This window comes from Gekko japonicus, unplaced genomic scaffold, assembly GCF_001447785.1.
Source record: "Gekko japonicus isolate JY-2015 unplaced genomic scaffold, Gekko_japonicus_V1.1 scaffold3096, whole genome shotgun sequence".
NCBI lineage: Eukaryota > Metazoa > Chordata > Lepidosauria > Squamata > Gekkonidae > Gekko > Gekko japonicus.
In genome coordinates this window covers 90,059-113,812 of record NW_015164756.1, presented here as the reverse complement: position 1 = coordinate 113,812, position 23,754 = coordinate 90,059, and the positions used below count along the sequence as shown (strand labels likewise).

The 23,754-nt window shown below is 45.3% G+C and overlaps 1 protein-coding gene across 1 annotated transcript in view; it reads right to left on the bottom strand.

The window, feature by feature from the left end:
* Nucleotides 1-8,734, bottom strand: part of LOC107109111 (desumoylating isopeptidase 2-like) — a 23,517-nt gene extending 14,783 nt beyond the window's left edge. The window contains exons 1-3 of the mRNA XM_015409680.1: nucleotides 8,633-8,734; nucleotides 5,045-5,117; nucleotides 1,138-1,231 (exon numbers count right to left, since the gene is read on the bottom strand). Coding sequence (XP_015265166.1) covers nucleotides 1,138-1,231; nucleotides 5,045-5,117; nucleotides 8,633-8,734 — 269 coding nt within the window. The remainder of the gene's footprint in view (nucleotides 1-1,137; nucleotides 1,232-5,044; nucleotides 5,118-8,632) is intronic.
* Nucleotides 8,735-23,754: the final 15,020 nt, after the last annotated feature.

Here is a 23,754-nt window from a genome sequence, read left to right as displayed (position 1 = left end):
TTGCTTCAGAAGTCTAGAGCTCTCATCAAAGAAGCTGAATGGCTTTTAAATGGGGGAGAGAGAAAATTGGCATTTGCTCAGATGCATTAATTCAGTTATTAGGTTACATATCATGATAAGTCTGCACTTTCCACTGGCTTTCCTGGCTTTCCCCTCCACCCAGAAGCCATTTCTGACCCCTGCAAGGTTTATTCCTGGGGTTGCAGGACTTGTGTGAAGTTGTAACAAACTGCTCGGAGGGCACAGTCTGTGGGAGAGTCCCTCCTTCAAGTCCAACTCTCTGCACACAATAACATAAAACAAGTTCTGGAATAATAGAAAAGAGCAAGAGTCCAATAGCACCTTAAAGACTAACAGAACTTGTGGCAGGGTATGAGCTTTCGTGAGTCACTGCTCACTTCTTCAGATACAGCTAGAATAGAAGAAGTGAGCAGTGACTCGTGAAAGCTCATACCCTGCCACATTTTTTTAGTCTTTAAGGTACTACTTGACTCTTGCTCTTTTCTACAGCTACAGACAGACTAACATGGCTACCCATCTTAATCTAAGTTCTGGAGTGTATTTTAAATCCTGCGTTGTTTAATATCATGTTTTTAAAGACAGGAAATGAACAGCAGAGTTGTTCCAAAAACAACATTCAAACTAGGTTGCCAAACCCCTGCCCCGGGGCAGGATATCTCCCACCCCCAGCTCCCATTTCCCACCACCAGTGCTGCAGCTGGCAAGGGAAAACATTAAACAAATGGCAGTTGGGCTACAGTGTGATGTCACTTCTAGGGAAAACCTAGAAATCACATCAGTTCTTTCTAGGAATAACCAAAAACTCTACGGTAAACCCATCATGTTTCTGCTGATTCCTAGAGCGGCATGATGTCACTTCTGGGTTTTAGGGTTCCCCCCATTGTCCTTGCTCCCCCCTCCAGTCTCCATCTGGTTGCCTGGCAACCTTAGCCACCATCTCTCAAATGTATGTTCACACTACCACATACTTCACAGAAACAGCCAAAAAGTCATAGGAAAATGCTTGGGAAAGGACAGACAAGATGACTTAAAATGGATTGTCCTGTTGAGAACTCATCAGTTGCAGGATGCCTGGGAGGTAATGATGAAGAGGAGAGGAGAAAGAAAGGCCCTTACTTGAACTTAAAGGTCTCGCCAAGCTCTACAGCACTGCCTGGTGTGATCTCAAAAATCCCACTGAAAGGGTAGGGGTGCCCTCCATAGGCAAATTCTGCCAAGGAAAGAAAGAGACAGTAAGGAAAAAAACAAAGACAGCTCCTGGGAAAACGCCATAGCAGCTGTCTGCATGGCTGGTCATCAGCATTAAAGCCAGCTGCCTCTCCACAGCTGGTCTCATTTGGCCCTCGACTCTGGACTTACTAGGCAAAGGACATCCTCACAACCAAAGTTCTTCAGCTAGGGATGCCAGCCTCCAGGTGGGACCTGGAGATCCCCTGGAATTACAGCTCATCTCGAGACCACAGATATCAGTTCCTTTGGAGTAAATGAACGCTTTGGATGGTAGACTCTGTGGTATTGTACCTCTGTCCTCCCCAGGCTCCACCCCCAAATCTCCAGGAGTTGACCAATCTGGAGCTGGCAACCCTACCCCCCCCACTCCTTGCCAGAGGGGACCTGGCAACCCTATCTTCAGCAGAGGTCATCTTTGCCTGTTCCAGGCAATTTGGGACTGGCCCTGTTTGCCTTTTGACAACCAGCAGGGCAGTGAATGCATTATATCAATGACAGCAAATAGCATAAAAGCAAAGGTGCTTGGTTAGAGTCCTCAGCTTCTTCAACAAAGCATTTAGTAAGCTATCTCTTTACATCCAAGGTACAGAAAATCTGTGGTTTGCATTTCATTTGCATTTTATAAGGCCTTTTGAAGTCAAGGTTCAGTTTGAATCTAAAGAGACTAGAAGGCCTATAATCTGAATGGTCGCTATGACATCCTCTGCAACCAACTTGCAACTCCAGATGAATTACTTCTGTAGCCTGTCCCCGAAAATGGCCAAATGCATCCCAGAAAAGCCACAGACGAAAAGAATAATTATATTCCTATCACTGCTCCCTTTTTAACTACAGTGCTTGTGCCCCAGATGCCAGTTGGAGCTAGTCTTTGCTTCTTTGCTAGTGTGAACAGTCCACACAAACAGCTGGCCATGGGATACAAGGCTTCCTGGACTGGTTGCTTCCCAGTCTGCAAAACATCAGGTCATATGTTGGGGGCCTGCACGATTAAATGATCCCCAATATTTTAAAATATCTCCCTGCACATCAAATACAAGGTATCAGGGACTAATCTAACATTTTCTACAATGTTCATTTTACATGAGATTACCTCTCATTGGTATTGGTGTTATAGAAGAGCATTTAAGCATGTAAACCCCTTTGCATGTGAGCTGCTATTATACAGACTGGCCTTCATCCGTAAACTAGAAACTGCTGCCATCTAGTTCTGCCCTTTCATGAGGCAGCCGAGTCCAGTGTCTTCCAAAATCATGGAGATACAGTCTTTCAAACCTGAGGTCCCACTTGAACTTCATCCTGCAACACTTCACCCCCCTTTAATTTCTTACCATTGATGTGCCTCTTCCCTTCTCTATTTCTCTTCTGCTTGCATCTCCCCTCCCCATCTTCCACTCTCTCATTCCCTCATTTTTTTTCCCTTCTCTAAAAAGACAATTCTGGACACTGCTATTACAACTCCTTCTATGACATATGACCCACCAACTAAAAACCAAAGTCCTAAATTAGTTTTGTGTAAGTTCTGGGCCGAATTCAAACCATTTTAAAACTGGATTCCATCAGCATTTCTCAGCAACAAACACAGAACATCACTGCCTCAGACATAGTGTTCCATCAATATGTTGTGGCTAATTGACACTGATGGACCTCTGCTCCATATGTTTATCCAATCTTGAAGCATAGACTGTTTCAATAGGGGATTGGATATAAACATATAGAGCAGAGGTCCATGAGTGGCTATTAGCCACAACATATAGATGTCTGGGGCAGTATTCGTGGCACTTGGGGGGGGGGCAATAGTGGGAGGGCTTCCAGAGTTCTAGCCTCGCTGGTGGACCTCCTGATGGCACCTGGGTTTTGGCCACTGTGTAACACAGAGTGTTGAACTGGATGGGCCACTGGCCTGATCCAACATAGCTTCTCTTATATTCTTATGTTCATCCCCAAGGATCTTTCTAGTGCAGATTTAACTCAGTTATCTGAGAAGGTCCTGCTGCAGTACTTTCTCCCAGCATAAAATTCTTCTTCCACAAACAGTTTTATGAGTGGAAAGATTTTCTTTCACAATACATCTGGCTCAGGGCATAAGGACAGCATCATCTATCTATTTGTGACTCAAAAATAAAGAAGGGGTGAGACCACTGAGAGCAGGAAAGGAGAGGCTGGGGAGGGGAGGGGAGAAAATCTGCCAATGACCCCTGCACTTGCAGCATGAAGCCTTCCATAACCTATCTGGGTTAAGGATTTGGACGGTTTGCTGCATCCCTAGCAGTGGAGTGTGGCTGAACAATGAGACCGAATGTTTGGGTATCATTGGCCCTTTCCGGGCCAGCTCTTTCACACTGAAACTGAGCAGTTCATATCAGCTAAGACCATCCCTGCTATGGCATTTACTAATGCTGCAATGCTTTGTGGTCTGTCGTGCATTGCTATTGCTAGTGGCAAGACTCTCCAAATCCCTCCTGACCTTTATATTCCCAGTGTGGAACTAAGCTTGAATGCCATGTGAAACAGCAATGCTGTATATGACCCACTATTTTCATTTAATGTGTAATAATAATAGTCATTTTATATTGCTGCTTAATAAGCTCTCCATAAGCAATATGTTAGTAATCCAATGAACCAGAAAAAAGGCTTGCCAGAGGATATGCTGTTTATCTAGCTGTCAGAAAAGCAAGGGGATAGGCTACTCCATTCCAAAGTTGATTTTTACACCTTCAGTAAGTAGGCAGCTGTTGTGCTGGGCTTGGACCTGACCAAAACCAGCGGGCAGTGCTCCCCAGTGGTTCCCCTTGATCCAATGTGACTTCGCTCTCTGGAAGCTCTCTCTGCTGGTCCCACGTAGGTCCCAGAATGATTTCTTTCAAAGGCTGGCAGTTGTAGGCCATCTGTGTCAATACCTGATACCACTGGGCACTCTTTACAATAACAATAGCTCTGGCTTGTCCCTGGTAGATCCCTGTCCCTGTTTTGCCATTTCAGACATTCCTTTACAAACCATTTTGGGGCGTGCACACATGCACTGGAGGGTCAACTCCTGAGGCACCCTTCATCTAAATCCTCTGTTGGGTGCAACCAACATGGATGTAGGAACCTAAAGACCAAGGAATCATGCAGTGCCCTGCCATACAGGAACATGCTGTGTTTTGGCTCTAATGCCCTTTCTGCTTTTAAATCATGTCCTATAGCTCAGATATTTCTCCTTAGTTTTCTAAGGACAGCAAAAAGCTAGCGCACTACTCCCCCCACCACTATGCCCATCTCAGTGTTCTTTATTTGGCCAACAACCAGTACAAGCCCCCACCACCACCACTATAGCCATCTATCAAGGCTTCAAAGTGGGATTGATGTGTTGCCATTCTTTTACAGGAAGTACAGCCACATCCACTGTGAGATGCTAAAATGGAAAAGTACAAAGAACGTTTTAGGGACACAGTTGCGTCAGAAGACCTGAACAGGATGGGCTACTGAAGAATAAATATGACCACATTTAGAAGGCACTGAAGAGCCTTCTCTGATCTGCAAGGGGGGATTGCTCATGTGAGAATACTGGAATCTGACATCTGTGTGTCCTTACTTTCATTTGTAATATGGGTGTGTATGCAACTGCAACCTGTGAGGCAGAACAGAATCACATAAACAACGGTAAGTCTGAAGATCATGATATTTTAAAGACCAAGGCGCTGCTCTGGATAAAGAGTAACACAGAGAAAAGAGATCGCACTCTACTCCCCCACCCATTAGAGGAACCTATCGAAGATCCTGTTGAAGACATATTTCACAGAAAGCACCTTACCTCTGCCGTAAATTTCAATGCCAGAATGGAAGACTCCAATACCCAGTGTGGAGGTGTATTCATTTATCCAGTACTAGAGAAGGGGAGGAAACAGATTTGAAAACATTAATGGAACAGAAATCTCCATTCTTGGATGGTAATCTATTCTTTTGTGACTTTCCATAGATATTGGACCACACCTTATCCTGAAGGCTGCGGATGGGTTTCAAGAGCATTAAAGCAAGCTTCCAATATATAACCTATAAAATATCAGAATAAAATTGTGCAAGCCTAAACAAAATTAAAATACCTCCATGGCACCCACCATATATGCCAGTCCCTTTAAGAAGGTATTTGTTGGGGAGGGGGGAGTGATTGTCTTGTATAAAAATAAACTTGTATTATGGGCAGGGCTTTTTTTGTAGAAAAAGCCCAGCAGGAACTCATTAGAATAATAGGCCACACCCAACAGCAAAAATTCATTTGCTTATTAGGACACACCCCTGACAGCACAGCTCATTAGCATATTAGGCCACACACCCCATGTTCGCAGAAGTGTGGTCATCCAGACACACCTTTTGCTCCTTATTCTGTTTACCTTGTTTGTTGTCAAAACGGAGGGCTTTTTTATAGCAGGAACTCCTTTGCATGTTAGGCCACACACCCCTAATGTAGCCAGTCCTAATGAGTTTCTGCTGTTGGGTGTGGCCTATTATGCTAATGAGTTCCTGCTGGGTGTGGCCAGCTCGGGAGCCAGCCGGAACTCCGTTCCTGTGCGTTCCTGCCCAAAAATAGCCCTGACTATGGGAATTAAAAGCAAAATAAAATATTTTTAAAAGGTGTTCCAATGCTTCTGGAAATCACCCCCTCCCTGGGAATTTGAATGCCCGGACACAGTCTTTGAAACACACATGGCTTAGTGAGGACCACAAGAAGTTGTAAAGCACATTAGAGCAAAAGTGGTCTCCCACTTGGTGGCTTTGTTCTGAAAAAAGAACTGTCCCACCGGGGTCAGGATTTAAGCTTGCAACAGGTCTTAAGTAGGCCTGCAGACTAGCCACTACAGCTCCACCTATGGCCAAAGGAAGGAAAGGCGGCATGGAAACTCATTCTTGCACCAATAGACCAGGGCTAGCCTGTGCCCTGTGCACAATTTCTAAGCCAGGTTTGTTTCACTGAAGACCTGCTCTTAATTAAATAATGTGTACGCTACCTGTCCAGAGATCTGCTTGAGACTTAACAGCTACAGCCTTTGCCTCAGTTGCACACAAACTGGTCTGATATCTCACTGTCTCCCCATCCTTGGTCAATGTACAAATAATCCAGTAATTATTTTCTTCATCTATTTTCATTTACTTCATGAACAACCCACTGAAGGGGCTTATATCATTCTCTCAGACGATAATGCAGGGCTGTGTGTGTGAGGTACTCTAAAAATCAAACTTCTGCATGAAGAAATGATGGGTTCTGTGCTGCGTGCACTAGTAAGCAATTGTGTGCATTTTTGTTGTTAATGTGGACTGGCAAGACACCATATGGGCCTCTGATCCACCCTCCCACTCCTGGACCCCTGGGAATCCCCATCACACCCTTCTCTGGTTTATGATATTTCATCAGACATTGTCCACATACTTTGAAGATTATCTTTGCAGCCTAAACACTTACTTTTAGAAAAGATTCTTGGGATACTGAATTCCACTTCCACAACCAAGTTCTGTATTTGTTTCATGGTGATAAGGAATTTATACACCCCTAACCATAATGAACAGCTCAGCAGTGCATAAATTTCCTTTTCCCCCAGTTAATCTGCTAAACTGCCTTCCCCAGATCCCCTGCGCTTCATTGTCTGCAGTGTGAATTTTCACCATCTGGATTGTACCCCCACCTGGCCTCTGGGTGGTCTTGATATGCAGTTGTACCACCAGTGGATATTCCTAGTGGATATTCTTAATCCACTTCCCTTGCCTTTTTACTTGCATTATTGATGATTCTGCCAGCCCTATTAGCTCTCTCAGTATCTGGAGATGCATTTTGAATGAACACTTCAGTTCCATGTGAAAAACAGGGTTGCCTTATTATTCAATACAGGAATCCCAAAGGTATTGAGAGAATGATGCAGGCTCAACCCAAATAGCATAAGCCCCTAATTCCAAAATGCCTCACCAGCCATTTACAAACCTGCTCTCTGGCCAGAAAGCCCCTTAATGCTCCTTGGGCCTCTGGCTGGAAAATGGATGCTTCCATTTTAGGAAAACGGCTGGCATTATCACTGGAGCCTCTGTGGTTCCTAAGGCCATCTGTCACCTCTTTCATGATGGCATTAATCCCATATTGTGACTCTCTCTCTCTCTCTCTCTCTCTCTCTCTCAAGGGCATTGACACAAAATATTAAAACAAAGTGGTTCTGTCGTAACAAAAGTAGCGGGGGGGGATGCTCATTGCAAAGAATTACTGCTACCTAATTCCCTGAAGCCTTCCTTGGCACAGCCTGTTTTCAGGGCAGCCCACATCACCAATGGGGGACCACTGCCGAACAAAGACGGTCCCCTTTATGCTCATCATTTTTTTTTGCCCATTTCAAGCTATTCATCCCCTTGGAATCTTCTTTGCCCTCCAAATATTATTCTTCACAATGGGGTATGAGGGCCTTGCTTTCCACCCTCTCCCACACCCTGGGAGAGAGAGCTGTTATTCCCCATGTATTTATTTCCACAGGCACCACCTGATTTCTTAGTTTTGTAGACAGAGCAGGACCATTCTGCACCAATTCTCTGTAAAGGCTGCTGAATAACAACAAAACCTGTAAAGCGATGCAGAGGGATCCTGTGGCCAGGCTTACTGTGTTATCACAAAATTTGAGTCCGGTGGCACCTTTAAGACCAACAAAGTTTAATTCTGTGCATAAGCTTTTGTGTGCATGCATACTTCTCCAGATAACAGATTGTGGTGGCCATCACACAGCCAGTGTTGCTGGTCTCGGTAATCCTGAGCCAATACAGTCACACTGCTTTCCTGCCTTCAGTACAGGTCAGTGGATGCATGTGATTTTATTAAAAGAACTTGTGAGTCACCATTCTGCTTGAAAAACTGAGCAATTAAGGCAACATAGAACAGAGATGCACGTACTCCAGCCAGTGAGAGAAGGGCTGATGCAACTGGTGGGGTGAAGGATGATCCAAGGACAAGCTGAGGGGAGGGATGAGCACTGGCTGCCCAAGTGGAGGGACACATCAGCCTCCTGACACTGGCTCAGAGGGTCAAAGGAGACTGCAAACAGGGAGAGGTGGATTAGACCCATTCTCACCGCAATGACAAGGCACTCCCTTGGAAGTTCAGCACTGAAGCAAAAAAGCAAAGCAGACAAATCAAGGCATCCATTTTGTCCTTCCTTCATTTCACCTCCAGGAACATTTCAGGGCTGTGCATGAATGAGCCACGCAGCCCCCTCATGGCCTTTTGGAATAAATTGCCTATTTCTAGCTGCTCTTCCGTCACAGCATGACATCCAGCCTGTAGGTGAGCAGGACTCCTGCATTAGTCTCTGCCTGGTGTAGTCCCGATTTTGTGCACGAGTCCAAACTATGGACATCTGTTCTTTTTCCTGCTCACCTGCAGGCTGCACGTCTGCAAATATGGGCTGAAAGTTTGGAAACTGCAGAAGGTGTCGTGGAGGGCTACCGGGAGCCTGAGGAAAGGGTTCTTGTACGGCATATTGGCCTTTTGTCTTGTTCTTATGACTCTTTCCTGCTTTATGGGAACGCTTGAGTTGCCATGCCCTTCACCATCCACGTCTTTGTCAAATAGGTCTGTGTTTTGTGAAAACCAAATCAGAATAAATCATACAAGCAGGTTTCAACTGAATGTGAAAAGTTTCGCAACTTGATGTGAAAAGTGGCCGGAGATGGCGTGAGAACTGCATTTTGCCATTAACAGCTGGCACGACCCAATGGCTTGTTTCTATTAATGGAAAGCATCCTTGGAGATGTGAGTGAAAGTGGGAAGAGCCTATCATTGCCGACTTCAAGGTGGGACTTGGAGATCTCCCGGAATGACAACTGATCTCTGGATTGCAGAGTTCAGTTCCCCTCGAGAAAAGGGAGGGTGGCCTTTGTGGCATCATATCCTTGCTGAGCTCCCTCCCCTCCCCAAACTTGGCCCTTCCTAAGCTCTTCCCCCAAATCTCCAGCAGTTTCCCAACTTGGAGTTGGCAACCATGCCTGTATACAGCCAGCTGTTTAACCTTTCACGCTCCGGCTACTTCCCAGCTCAGACTCAGACGTTTTTTGCCGGCAGGGCAGAGGCAGTCCCGGCCAGGGGTCATTTCGTAGAAAAAGAGCTAGGGGGACTCATTATTATAACTCATTAGCATATGCCACACCCCCTGACATCACCGGAAGTGTGTCTCCCCACAGCCGGTGGCGACCTTCAGCGAGCACCAGCAGGGAGCTCCAGGCCCCGCCCTCCCGCACCTCACCCGGGGGGATGGCGTCCCCCCGCGTCCCCCCCCAAATGACCCCTGGTCCCGGCCATGTTTCTTGTCTCCCAGGTAGAGGCGCTGCTGTGCCTGTGCTGCTCCTCCGCAGCCTGGACATGGCGTAGGGCAAGGATGGGTGCCACTGTGCCCGTGTTCCTCCTCACTAGCCTAGGCAATCAGGAGTACAGGCACAGTGGCCTTTTGCCCTAAACCAGTGGCACACACCTGTATTCTCCTTCTCTAGCCCCACTGTGGGGATAGGCAGGGCATATAGGACAACAGCCCGCTAGCATTTTCCTCCAATAAAGTAAAAGCTGGATCCAATCCACCTCTGAGAATAACTGTAATCTGAGCAGGCATCCTGTCTCCAGTTTAGCTCTTTAGTTTAGCATGAAAACATGCAACCCTGAGCATGCAGCGTGTCAGTTCCTTTAAAAACTTTTCAACTTTGCAGTTTGGAATCCGTTTGGAACTGGAACTCAATAAAATGTTCAGGGGACATTCAGGCTTTGGATTCCACCCACCAATGAAATAAGCATGCACAATTGATTTAGTTTTGTATTCCAACTATCTCCAGGAGTTCTGTTCTGGTCCAAAAGGCTGTGCTCTTATATGGGACTCAAAATCCACGATGATTGCTATTATTTCCCTCAAAATGCTTCATATTACCACTTGCATTCCACTCCAGCCGGCTCAGAGCCAAGGCTAACTCAAGTGTTACTGGCAGCTGCCGCACAGTTTGCCTTCCAAAGCAGCGTTATTGAACTGAATGAATCATCCTGCGAATAGTCATATTGCTCCTGGATGTACTCCCTGTGCTCATAATTAAAGCCACGTTCATGGCAAGTGCGTGCAACATGTTTCTGAAGCTCTTGTACAATGGGGGACCTCCTCCTCTCCCCGGGGAAATGCATAAGCTGCATCTGCACTGGGAGCACATGCACCTACACTCCATGCGAGAGATGCAGTTATTTCGCCCACATGAAAAGCAGTCTTGGGAGGCCAGGCTCTGAGAAGCAGTGGGGAAGGGAGGGTCACTCACAAAGTCAAAGGGAGGGTCACTCACAAAGTCAATCAGGTCTCTTTTATCCTACTGGAAAATGAAAAGCAGTCTTGGGAGGCCAGAGTCTGAGAAGCAGTGGGGAAGGGGGGGTCACTCACAAGGTCAATCAGGTCTCTTTTATCCTACTGGAGGAAAAGAAACTGGGGGAGGAAATGTTTCCATGGGGAACAGTTGCAAGGAACCCCCCCCTTCTGTGCTCAAAACTGTAGAATCTCCAAAGTGAGGAAGAAGAAGAAGAAAAGATTGGATTTATACCCCGCCCTTCACTACCCAACGGAGTCTCAGAGCGGCTTACAAACTCCTTCCCCTCCCCCACAACAGACACCCTGTGAGGTGGGTGGGGCTGAGAGAGCTCTTGACAGAAACTGCTCTTTCCCCCCAAGAACAGCACTTGTCAGAACTACGGCTTGCCCAAGGTCATCCAGCCAGGTGCAAGTGGAGGAGTGGGGAATCAAACCCGGTTCTCCCAGATTAGAGTCCACGCACTTAACCACGCACTTAACCACTACACCAAACTGGCTCTCATGGGAGTTTTATTTTGCTGGTTTTAAATTGTGATGCTTTAAATCATGATTTGTAAAGTGCCTTGAGCTATGAGGAAAGGCAGGATATACACATTTAATTAATGAAGATTGCTTTTTATTTTAAACCATTATCAATGGGAATTGTTACATATTAACATGCAGTTTGCTCCTCAGAAGTGTGGAAAGAGATGTGACTTGAGACACCCTTTGACTTTTAACGTGCATACAGCTGCAGTAATGGGCCATATGAACATTCTTGCAGCCTTTAAAACTAAGGCCTGGAGTGTAGTGTATTTATTGTTCACATTAAATGGAACAGTCTGTTCCCCTCTCCCATATTTGTGTGTTGGTACAGTCTCATGGGGTGGAGTCACTGCTGGCTAGATCAGTTTGTTTCCTTAGAATCGTAGACTGCATGGACTCTTTTCCCTTGAGCCAGTTACTCCCATTCCTGCAACTTCTTGCTCATAAATTGATGTTTCAAACACACCCATCTCTAGGGTTGCCAGCCCCCAAGTCCAGACGGGGGTTCCCCCACTTCTGGGGGCTTCAATCCACCCCAGGCAAGCTGGCCGGCAGGGGAAGCCCCACCCTCGAGAGCGACCACCCAGCCAGCCACCCCTCTCCCTCCCCTTCTGCCCAGTTTAAAGGGCTTCAGGTGATCCACATGGGTCTTTTTGCAAGTCGAGCATATGGCCTGCAACCACCCCTCTCCCTCCCTCCCGCTAGATTTAAAGGGCCCTCCAGCTGATCGGTGGGCTGAAGCTCTTTAAATTGGGCAGGAGGGGAGGAGAGGGGTGGCTGGGCGGGTGGTCGCTCTTGGGGGCATTCCCACTCCCCCCACGCCCCCCACTCCCCCCGCTGGAGCAATGAAGGGTCCTGGCAACCATCCCCATCTCTGCTGTGTGAACTAAAGAGTAGGAATCTGAGTGAGTAGCCTGTTCCTGATTTGCAAGGAAAAGGCAACATCCTATGGAGGCCTACACAATAAGCCTACTGTGGGATACAACCATTGCTCTGCAAGAACTTCACACTGCAAGCCTGAAAGGGCCATATGTTTGCATACAAGCACGTCATAAGGCTACACAAAATAATTTCCCCTTGAAAAAATTTTACGTACAAATTTGAGGTTTAAAAAATATCTGGAGGAGCAGTCATACATCTGATATGATACAGTTGAGAAACAGTTTTACTCGTTGATCTGTTGTTGATGTATAACACCTGATCATTTCCCTTGATCAAAATTCAGCATTTGACCAAGGAAATGATGGAAAGTGCTTTTGACCCTCTTGGGTTTATGGGCAGAGGTATTTATGGACAGCTATGTCCTGGGCTGCGTAAGTAGCCACAAAGACAGATAATTCATGCAAAGCATGGGGAAATCCATTCATGCCATGAAATTAGACAAATCATTACTTGAGCCAGCTCCATTTCGATTGCGTGAGCCAGCTTGGGGCAAGGAAGTGAGGGAGGGGGGAGAGCAGAATGTCCTCCGTCTTACATTCTTGGGCTGTATTGATTGTGATGTGAAAACTGAGACTGTGCAGAAGGAAAGAGGAACTAGAGTGTTCGAAAAGAAGTGGATGTTTCTAACTGGCTTTAAAGAAAACTCTAATCCCTACTCGGGGCTCTTAAGAAGAGAACAAAGAGGGAGAAAAACCAGAAACACAATAATATACTTTATCCTCTGGGCTTCCAGACATAAGGCAGGATTATTATAGAAAAAAGTAGATTGCTTGGGGAGAGGCAAGCTCCAGACAAAACTTTACCAAATCCACAGGGCTGGGGTTCTGATATCTAAAACTCTCTTTTCTGCCCACTTCAAGGAGTCATGCCAGCTCCCAAGCTGTGGATTGGCATCCAGCTTGAAACCCTGTTACTCCTTGCCAGCTCCCACCAAGCTTGAGTGTGATGCCTCTGTAGCTACTGTGGGATGCCCTTGCACCCTGGCCATCTCCTCAACAGTCACCATTCAAGAGGGAAGACCGACTGTCTCCCTGCGGAGCAACGGCTTATGTGGCTGGTGGAGTTTTCTTTTAAAAATGCAGAAATACAGATTCTGAACATTCAGATTCAGGTCAGCTTCACCTGCATTCGAAGGGCTGCCTTTTCCTTTCTTGGTGTCTGCCATATCATGAGATAGACTGCATGTGTGAATGCCTCACCAGAGATCTGATGCAACAGACAGAGCTTGTGTATCAGCTTTCGGTGTCACTCAGACGTGCTACTTCTCAATGAAGGCAGCTCACACATTCAGCTGAGTGCCATGAATAGGTGAGGTGAGTCAGCAATAAGAAATCAAGAGTTAGGCACACCCTTGTAGACTAGAGAATACACTAAAGAGCCAGTATGGCAAAGTGGTTAGACCATTGGACTAGGGCTAGGGAGACTGCGGTTCTGATCCTCACTTGGCTATGAAGCTCAATGGATGATCCTAGGCCAGTCAATCGCTCTCAGCCTAACCTAAATCTGAGGGTTATCGCAGGGTTGTGGCTGGAGATCTCCCGCGATTACAACTGATCTCCAGGCAACAGAGGTCAGTTCAAAATGGCTGCTTTGGAAGGCAGACTCTGTGGCAATAAACCCCACTGAAGTCCCTGCCTACCTCAAACCCCGCCCTCCTTAGGTTCCACCCCCAACATCTTCAGGTATTTTTCAAAACAACAGAGAGGCTCATGAATACCATCGTGGGCTCCTTAGAGGAAAGGCAAGATAAAAAATCAAATAAATAAGCTCAGCAACCAAATGCATAAGTTAATCAGTCAGCCAGTGATTATAAATAGACATGATATTTGGAGGGAAAAACCTTACAAACTAGTATTCATTTAAATCTGTGTTTGAGATTGCTTCATACATACACATTTTTGTGCAGCCTAGTCATAGTATCCCTACCACCACACCATTTAATGACTTGACCCTAGGGGAGCACAGATTTCACCTACTGCTCAGGTGCAAAAACAACTCACAAGACAGAAGGAAGTGACACTCCACCACCACAGCTGCAGCAGCTCTTTGGGGCAGACTGCAAACAGATCTGAGGATCTGCTCACAAGTGATCACAATTATTGAACACAGTATGTTCACCTTCTGAACATGTTTTTCTACAAAGTTTGTGGTATCTCTACACTACACATGAATTTTGTTTTACTGCATTTGTGTCTTAGGGCCAGTACATGATATGTTTGTCCACAGGTTGGGTCAGGGTTCCGGTGCTCGGACTCACTTTCCCTGCAGCCACATAGCAGCTGCAGGGAACTTACTGACTCAAGTGCCACAAGGCTGGATTTGGAATGGGACTGTGGAGCTCCTAGAGGCGAGGCTCTAGCCTCCCCCCCCCCCCATCATTTTTCTGAGCCAAAATGGCCCTTGAGATGCTTTTTGCCCCACTGTAGAGCTCCACATGTAGCTCCACAATGGAGCAATTAAAGCCCCTAAAGCCAGTTTTCCTTACCACCCCCCAACTTGTTCTGTCTGTTCACCTTTTTAGTTTGAGACAATTATGTGCATGTAGATGTTGCTTATGTGGCCATTACAAGACTTCAAGCCAGTGAGTTCTCAGGATGCCCTAAGGAGTCCTTTCTTAACAATAAGAGGCAACCATTATTTTCTAAAGTGGATACAATCTTCAATCAAATCCTAAGGTCAGCTGCTCAAGCTCAGGCTTCAAGGAAATGAACACCCAGTTCTGATCTCAAAAACAGTCCCCACTACAGATCTAGGGACTCCAGTAAGATTATACAAAAGTTTTGTCAGCGGATAGTTCAGTGTTTCTTGACAAGCTTCTATCAAACCGGAGTATCATATAGAAAATTAAATGTAGTATGGTAAACTGCAGCAGGAAGATATTACCCGTCCTTAGTCTTAAAAAACAGGTACTAGCTTTGGAAGTTATCAGGGCCTTTTCCCAAGCATTCCTATCCTAAGATGGATCTTCCATCGCAAATTCATGTGGAAGTAGACCCCTAAGGAACAATAATGATTAATTTGTTCCAACACTTGCTTGCCTATTCTTTGGATGTATTTTGGAAATCGTGACCTAGAAAAGACTATGACTTTAGATTTATCATAGTTGATGTTAAGGCTTTCTTGTCCACAGTATTCAGCAAAGGCCTTTATCAATTGGTACAAACCTAACGGCATCCTGGCACTCAATACTGTGTCATCAGCATGAAGTAATATTGGTATTGCCTATTCAACCAGGATCGGTGCATGGGAATTTACCTTATTTATCAAGAGCATAATATCACTTATATATAAGTTATATAACATGGGTGCCAAAAGACATCCAAAATACAATTTTTTTAAAAAATGGGAGGAACTGTAGCATAATGCCTTCTCAGGCATCTGGGGTACTGTAAGGAGCCCTGGTCCATGTGGGAGCAACCTGTGCTACAGCTTATCCCCACACCAATGTGTCTGACAGACCAACCACAGTGCCACACAGACTCTTGATTTCTTTGTACCATTGTTGTGGCTGAGAACATCACTTCAATCCTTTTAACTTTCACCAGCACGAAGCTGATATAGAAATTTAGTAGAGGAAAAACAACAACAGGCCATTTAATCCAAAGCCATGTTGTTTCCTGTTTACCCGTCCAACACATGCTCCTGGTCAAACAAGTCGTATGCGCATGGAAGACCATGCATGAATGTCCTCAGGTGGATCATGAAAGGAAGCATGGGTTGGGGATGAAGAAAGAGGGAAGGTAAAAGGCAAAAAAAGTTCTGTCTCTTTGTCCTCTGAAGGAGTTGGTGGAAAGCAGGAGCAAAATACATTAACCATAAAAAATTTCCACAGGTTTGTAGTTGTACAGTGTATAAATAAGCCTCTCCAAGGCCTCCCTCTGTGATATACAATTACTTTGCAGCATATTCTTCTATACTTACAGTTTAAATATACCTTTCCAGGGTCTTTGAAGCCATTACCACTTGGGGGAAAAATGTATATGGAGATTTTTAAAAGCTGAGACCGATTGCATGCCTTCCAACAAATCAAACACTTTAAAAAATCTCCCATCTCCACCCCTTCCTTGCCTTTTGCTTACTGGAATTCATAAGGCAATTCCATCTGCCTCTGTTATTCCTCTCAAGGTCTTAGACTCATCCTATTCATTTCTAAAGCCTGATGTAAGTAAAGTGGCATGGCTAAAATGAACATCATAACTGTGATCCTAAGCAATCTGCCCTGTGCCCACTGACTAATGGCTCCAAGCAAAATAGACCCCTGGGTGACCATACTTAGAACGGCTCAAAAATGTTTTTTTTTTTAAGTATAACACTTTTGCTGATGAATGGAGTCTGTAACAGTGCCATCACATGCAGAGTTAATCCAGTCTAAACCCATTGAAATCAACTGGCATAGACAGGATTAACTCTGAATAGGATTGCACCAGAAATTTGTCAGGAGCATAAATCTGGTTCACACATGTATGCTCATCACTTGTTGACTCGTGAGGCAATTATTATGTGTGAATAAACCTTCACAAACCACAGAAGTTTGACATCCCAGAGACAACCCTTTTCAATGGTATCATTTTGAGCAGTCATCAGTGATCTACCAGCTGCTGAGAAACCCAAAAAGAAATCAAATTATGTACATGAACATGCAAACCATCCTTACACATCCTGACATCCACTATAAAAAACGTTACTTGGTTTAGATGAAAGACGAGTGGCCATGATAGTCCAGTGGCAGCTTAAAGGCTAAGGAATTTGTTGCAGCATAAGTACTTTGTAGTCTGTAGACTTCATTAGATACATGACTGAAGAAGAAGAGAAGGTTTTTATACCCCGCTTTTCTGTACCGTAGGGAGTCTCAAAGTGGCTTACAATGCCTTTTCCTTCCTCTACTCACAATAGGCACCTTGTGAGGTAGGTGGGGCTGAGTGAACTCAGAGAAAACTGTGGCCATGATAGGATCTCAAAATGTGATCAACAATACTTTATGCATCAGCTGATAAAGGTCATGTCACAATTGGTCTAAAGTGTCTAAAGTGCCAAAGAATTCTGGGAGGGTTTTTTAAAAATAGAATTACTAAATGGTCATTTCCAGAAACAGCCAGTGCCTTAAAATGCACCCACATTAGGTTATATGATTGTATGATGATGATTAAAATTATTTTACTTAATAAATTGTGCATGATATCTTCAGACTGAAAATACTGCTGAATTCAAATGATGAGTCTATGTTGATATGTATATAATTCTGTAGTTGCAGTTTGCAGGCTGCTTTCTGCAATATTATAGCAAAACATTAATAAGTAAAACTTGATTTTAAAAATGGGATGATGACCCTTATTTCCTGATCCAAAACAAAAAGCCAACATAAGAGTACATCTCTGGTTGTCTCACCTTCCCTCTCTTTTCCACCCGCTCACCAGCTAACATAACCCACAGTCACACTCACTATGAAATATTCCTCTGGAAAGAGAGAATTCGCTAACAGAAGGCAAATAAAGCTCTCATTTCTATTCTGTGAGCAGGTTTCAGATTATGGATCATGTTGTGGAGGACATGTACCAAGAGAGTTCATTTGACTGCATAGGGAAAACTCTGTAGGTGTCTAAATTTGCTCCTGGATTCTACCATAATCTTATTCATAGTAAACTGTGATAGATAATAACTGCATTTATAACCATGGAAGTGATGTGATAACAGACACTGGTAGAGTTGAAATTGAGCTCTCTGCCATTCCATACTCAAGTGTCATAATCAGAGATCAGCCTCTGTTTCCATCTAGTGCCCTTGACAAGCTGGGGTGAGGGAGTTATTATCCTCTCACCCTTTCAAGTTTGAACTTGTGCTGTAAAAGTACAAGCACTTGGGATGCATAGTAATTAGACCGTCTGCTCTTAATAGATTTTATTACAACACCTTGAAATGCATGCAGATAGTCTACAGTACAATAAACTGAGCCCTTCTCTGTGCCACATTTAGAATATAAGACTGGAAAAGGAAATTACACATTTGAAAATCCTGGCACCAACTTCTTTTTCTTCCTTTGTTAAGCAACCCCTTGAAACTGGAGATGTATTAGGCAGAGCTCTCAATCTCTTCCAAGAGGCATTAGGGCATAAAATAATGTTATTGTCAGGGGTCATTTCGTAGAAAAAGAGCTAGGGGATCTCATTAGCATAACTCATTAGCATATGCCACACCCCCTGACATCAGGGGCCCGGCGGTGGACCTGCAAGGCCAGCGGGAGTGCGAGGAAGCCCCGCCAAGGCCCTCCCTGGCCCCAGGCAGGCAGGGGTGGGGAGAGGTGGGGAGGAAGCAACTTACCCTCCCTCTTCTCCTGCCTCCTCCTGGCTGAATGAGGGCTGGAAGCAGGGCGGCCCGAAGCAGGGGCCGGGGCTTCGTCATGTGCCCCGCCCCCCTGCACCTCACCCGGGGGAACTGTGTTCCCCGGCGTTCCCCCGCGTTCCCCCCCGAAATGACCTCTGGTTATTGTATGGTATACTGACCTTGATGGCCCAGGCTAGCCCAATCCCAATCTCGGAAGCTAAGCAGGGTCAGCCCTGGTTGGTACTTGGATGGGCGACCACCAAGGACGTCCAGGGCTGCTACGCAGAGGCAGGCAACGGCAACTGGCAAACCACCTCTGAGTGTCTCTCCTAGGGGGTCGCTGTAAGTCAGCTGCAACTTGACAGCAGTTCCCACCTCTACTATGGGGTGCTGAAGGATGGACGCTGAGACCACTCTAAGGAAAAAATAGTTTGGGGATACAAAGGATGGCCCAAACCTTTATTAAGTAGCAAGGATCTTCATCATCTTCCTCTGATACTGAGGCTGAAATCCTAAGAGTGCTCACCTGGGAGTAAGCCCCACTGAATAAAATGAGACTTAAACTTGAGTTAGCACACAATTTAGGACACATCAATTTCCAGTTCTGACATATTTATTACTTATGCCCCCCCCCGTTGAACCCAAACAGATGATAACCAGAAACCAAGCTTGTCATTCTTTTGATCTGTTAAAAAAATCTTCACTATTTTGCATGCTAATTTAACAAGCCACCCGTATATATACAACTATGATATGCAATTCCATTTCACTGTATCTGAGGAAGTGTGCCTGCACACGAAAGCTCACACCTTGAATAAAACTTTGTTGGTCTTAAAGGTGCCACTGTGGACTCTAACTTTGTTCACACATAGGATTGTACTCCAAGAGTTCTACTTCTGATTTTCCTCCAATATAGTTTTATGTGGTCACCAGTTTTCCAAGAGGTGAAAGGTCCAAGGTCAGGGCTACATGGGCTGCTTCCTCTGGAAGAGAGAGCAGTTGAGCCGTCGGGAGTTTTTGTATGAGTAGAGCTTCAGCAGAACCCAAGAGGCATGCCTACATGACAAGAGATCCCCGACACATCCCATCACCAGTAAGAGAGACCATGCACTCCAAAGCTAACAAAGCAGTTACTGCCTATCTTTTGCTCCATACTCAGAAATCAGCTGTTTCTTATCTTCACACACTCGGCTGGGGTGAATCCCTCCCAGAAAGAGATGTCAGGGGACCATCTCTCAACCATTAGTGCCCACTAGTAAGGAACATTAATGTTATTTTGTCATAGGTTGTCACTCTCACCAGCTGTGTGGTCCAATGCACAGTAAATGAACAGCAAACCCATAACACTATCTTCTTCATTGTTCTCTAAAGAGAACAGGTTCTGGGTTAACACTGGAAAAACATGCTCTCTTCTATTGATTTGTCCAAAATGAGGCCTCTGGCCAGGCAAGTGGAGGACCGTTCTGGCAGAATGATTATTTACTTTTCTTTGTTATCTAAAACACTCTGAAATTATCACTGATGGTTTGCTTGACTTTTTATTATAACAAATATACATTTAACTCTTCTTCATAAGAACAGATCCAGGTGCCTTGCATATACTGTTGTGTTCCTGGATTAGGCCTCCATTTCCCGTTTGGTCTCCCCAGTAGGGTGGCCAGGTTGCTCACTATGGCCAGCACTCTCTTGCCCTGGAGGTGTATCCCCTGCAGCCACTTAATGCATACCGATATAATCACATTGCATAGCACTCTGGGAATTTCCCCAATCTCTAACATAGAGTTTGGGGGGAATTCTAGAGTGCCATGTGACACAGTAATATACCTTCCAGGAATACAGTAAGAAATGATGCTGCAGTGTCACAGGATATCATTTCACCAGGTCTCTACCTCACCCTCCATTCTCCTGGGGGTTGCCAATGCAGGACTGGCCATGCTGCTCCATGACCTCGTTTCCTCTTCCTGTTAGGGTTGCCCACTCTCTCTTGGGAAATTCTTAGAGGTTTGGGGGTGGTCCCTAGGGTAGGCAAACTCTGGAGAAGGGAGAACACTCAGTGAGGATGTAATGTCACTCTAGGACTTCTGTTTCTCCTATACTCTACTGTATATCATACAGTCTATTATTTGAAGCTGCCATTTCCTACTTTGTGAGCTCCTGGCATTAAAGTAGTGAGCGAGCGATTTGGCTGCTACATAAATTAGTTTGCTCTGGAGCCATCCTTCCTGAGCTAAGACAAAAATGTGTGAGCCAGAGGTTAAAAAACTGTGAGCTAGCTCACACTAACTCAGCTTAGAGGGAACACTGCTTCCAATCCCATGTGACTGAGGAGGGCTTGAAAAAAGACCAGTGCCCTCCCTGTACATGGATGGATAGACTTCTCTGGCCCTGGTCTCGATCCATAGAGTCAGGGAAGGGTTGGCCTGGCATGGTTTGAGCAGTAAAGGCTTCTGTCTGTTGTTGGGGTGGAAGATGGGAGGGGACCAAGTAAATGAGGCTATTTTGTCCACTTGCTGGTCTTCTGAATTTTTAAACTATGTGACATATTTTAAGGTTGGTTTTCTAAAAAGGGGATTAAGGGTTGAATAAACCTTCAAAAGGGTTGAAGTCTCAGTTTCCAGTTCTATGCCTGCTTACTCGGGATTAAGGCCTACTGAATTCATTGGATTTACCTCCAGGTAAATGTGCATAGGATGGTACTCTTAGGAATATAGGTAAGAGCACATGTATAGACAAAAGAGTACAGACATATGAAGGACAAACAGATCCAATAAGAAGAGCAAATCTAGAGAACCTAGGTAGTTATAATGGTTAGAGTGTCAGGCTAGGATTTAGGAGATTCAGGTTCAATTCCTCAGTGAGCCAGTCACTTTCTCCCCCTCCTCTCTTCTCTGTGCCTAATCTACCTCACAGAGGTGGTATGAAGATAAAATGTAAGAGGGGGAGGGAAACCATGACTGCTTCCGTGAATTCCTTGGAGAGAGCTGGATAAAAAAAGATTTAAAAGTATCAGAGAGACAGACATTAAATGACACTCAGACGTCCTCCCTGTTACTGCTTCCGTGAATTCCTTGGGGAGAGCTGGATAAAAAAAGATTTAAAAGCATTAAATGACACTCAGACGTCCTCCCTGGAAAAGCTCGGTACAGCTTCAAATGCTTGCTTACAATGTTCACGTCCTGCATGCCAGTTTGTGCAGGTAGTTAGGCTTGCTTGAAGCAAGGAATGGGAAGCGAGCCAAAGGCCTCTTCGGAAACCAGCATTTGCATGAAGTGCGGTTGGGAGGGGGAGGAAAACACTTTCCCTGCAATCAGATTGCCCTTGTCACCAAGCCAGCAGTTCTACCCCAGGGAGTCGCTCTGCTAATGAAAGAGAAAAAAAAGTTGCGGCTAAATACTTTGAGTGCCGTATGTGGCAAAGGCCAGCAGAAACAAAGGCCAGGAACAGGTGCGTGGGCCAGTTCCTAGAGTTGCCAATTTCCTATGAATAGAAGGGAACCTAACCTCTTTCAGGAGAGCTCTATCCAAGGGGAATTAAGGCAGAGTGCCAACACCAACAGGAAACGTGAAGCCTGTGCTATGTTGGGCTTCAATGAGACAAAACCGCAAGGAAGTGGCCAGAGATGCCTCTCGAATTGCCCTCTTGCCTCAGCCTCAGTGTGGCTGCAGAGGTTTATGGTAGTGGCGTCTCATTTCCCCAGGAGTAGATTTTATGGGCCAAAGCATGCAACAGCAGCAAAGGATTGGTGGATGGCTCACCAAATTAGTAGCAGGGTGGGAGGGAGTCCTTTCTCAGTGACTCAGAGATTACAGGTGGTCATTTTGATCTGCAGAAAAATTCCCAAAACAAGAAGAGGAATACTTTTCAGGGGAGAGGAAAATCTAGATAACTGCCATGAGAGGACAAAAGGAAAAGACTAGCCTGAGTCTTCCACTCCTCAACTCTCACCAGGGAGCATATCTCTTAACCACCGCAATGCCTCCCCTGTGGCAAGGAGTGCCTCCTTAGCTGGCATTTTAAAGCCATTTTTATCTATCTGTTGTTGCAGATGTAAATAATGGGCAGGATTTCATCGTGGGGACTCTGGCAGTAGACTCAGTCACCTCACTCCTTGCACTGCCATGACAGCTGACGAGCAGCATCTAGGGCTCTGCAGCACCACCACTGCAGCAGGCCAGGGGCTGTACTGCACCATTCAGGCCACTGGGGAGTCCATAAGAGTCCCTCTGGCTTTTATCAGTGCTGACTCTAGTTTGGCTCCCCAGTGGCTTAAGCAGGCTTGTTGGCTTTGTTTAGACTGCACTAGTCTCAAACCACATGGATTTTGATTGTGCCTGATACCTTTCTTACAAGGGCTGTTGGCAGGATTACTGAGCTGATGTATGCGAAGTGCTTGGAACGTACTAAAGAGCTTCTTAAAGGCTATGTAAAGAAATAATTAACAGTTTCAATAACACGGATTTTATTGTACAGAATCAAGTCTGCACACCCTTCTCTGAAGATATTGTTTGTAACTAACGAAGAGGCTGCCATTTCAAGAACGCCTTGCTGATGAAAGACGAGTGTATCATTTTATTATTAATTTAAAATGTGAGCCGTTCCTATTCTGTCAGTGTAAAGTGTCTTACATGATCTAAATATCATTGCTCACAGACCCATGTGCACAGATAACATGAACCCTTCTTTTCTCTTCTGGGCAAGTATCAGCAGATGGCACTGCTTAGAGAAGAAAGCAAGAAAAGAGAAAGAATCATCAGTAGGCAGGATAGCTCTGTAGTGAAAGTGGTGCTGTGGAACCCCCCTAGTCTTTATAACCTTGACAGGGGGCAATTGGGAGGAAGGAAATACTGGGCCTTGAGGCTTGTGTGCCTGTGTGTGGAGGGTGGGGGTGGATTAATCCTAATAAACCGGAAAGGCAAATCTATAGCAGGAAGCAGGATTTGGATTTCTTTCCACTGGACTGGGACAAATGCAAGCAATCCATTTCTGCATGAAGTAACTACTGGGACAATTATAATTCAATTGACGAAAACCAAGCTTTGAATTTCATTGCAAAAGAAACATAAGAACAGCCATACTGGTTGGGCTCGACAAATGGCATGGAGAGCTTAGCGTGGCTACAGCAGTCATTCCAACAGAGAAGACCACAAAGTTCATGGTGCATTTATGGATTACTCCGTTCCCTGTTGTTTACTACTCCTTTCTAAAGTGGAAAGGCAGTGAGTGCAAGGAGACCTGATTCCCCCTTTTCTACCTTCAGAGTACCAGAATATGGGGTGGGGGGTTTACTGAAACAAATATCAATGCACATTCATCTTGCTTAGAGTAAAATCTTCTGGTTTTTTTCCAGAGACACAGGGGGATTAAAATGCAGGAAGCTGTAGGAACC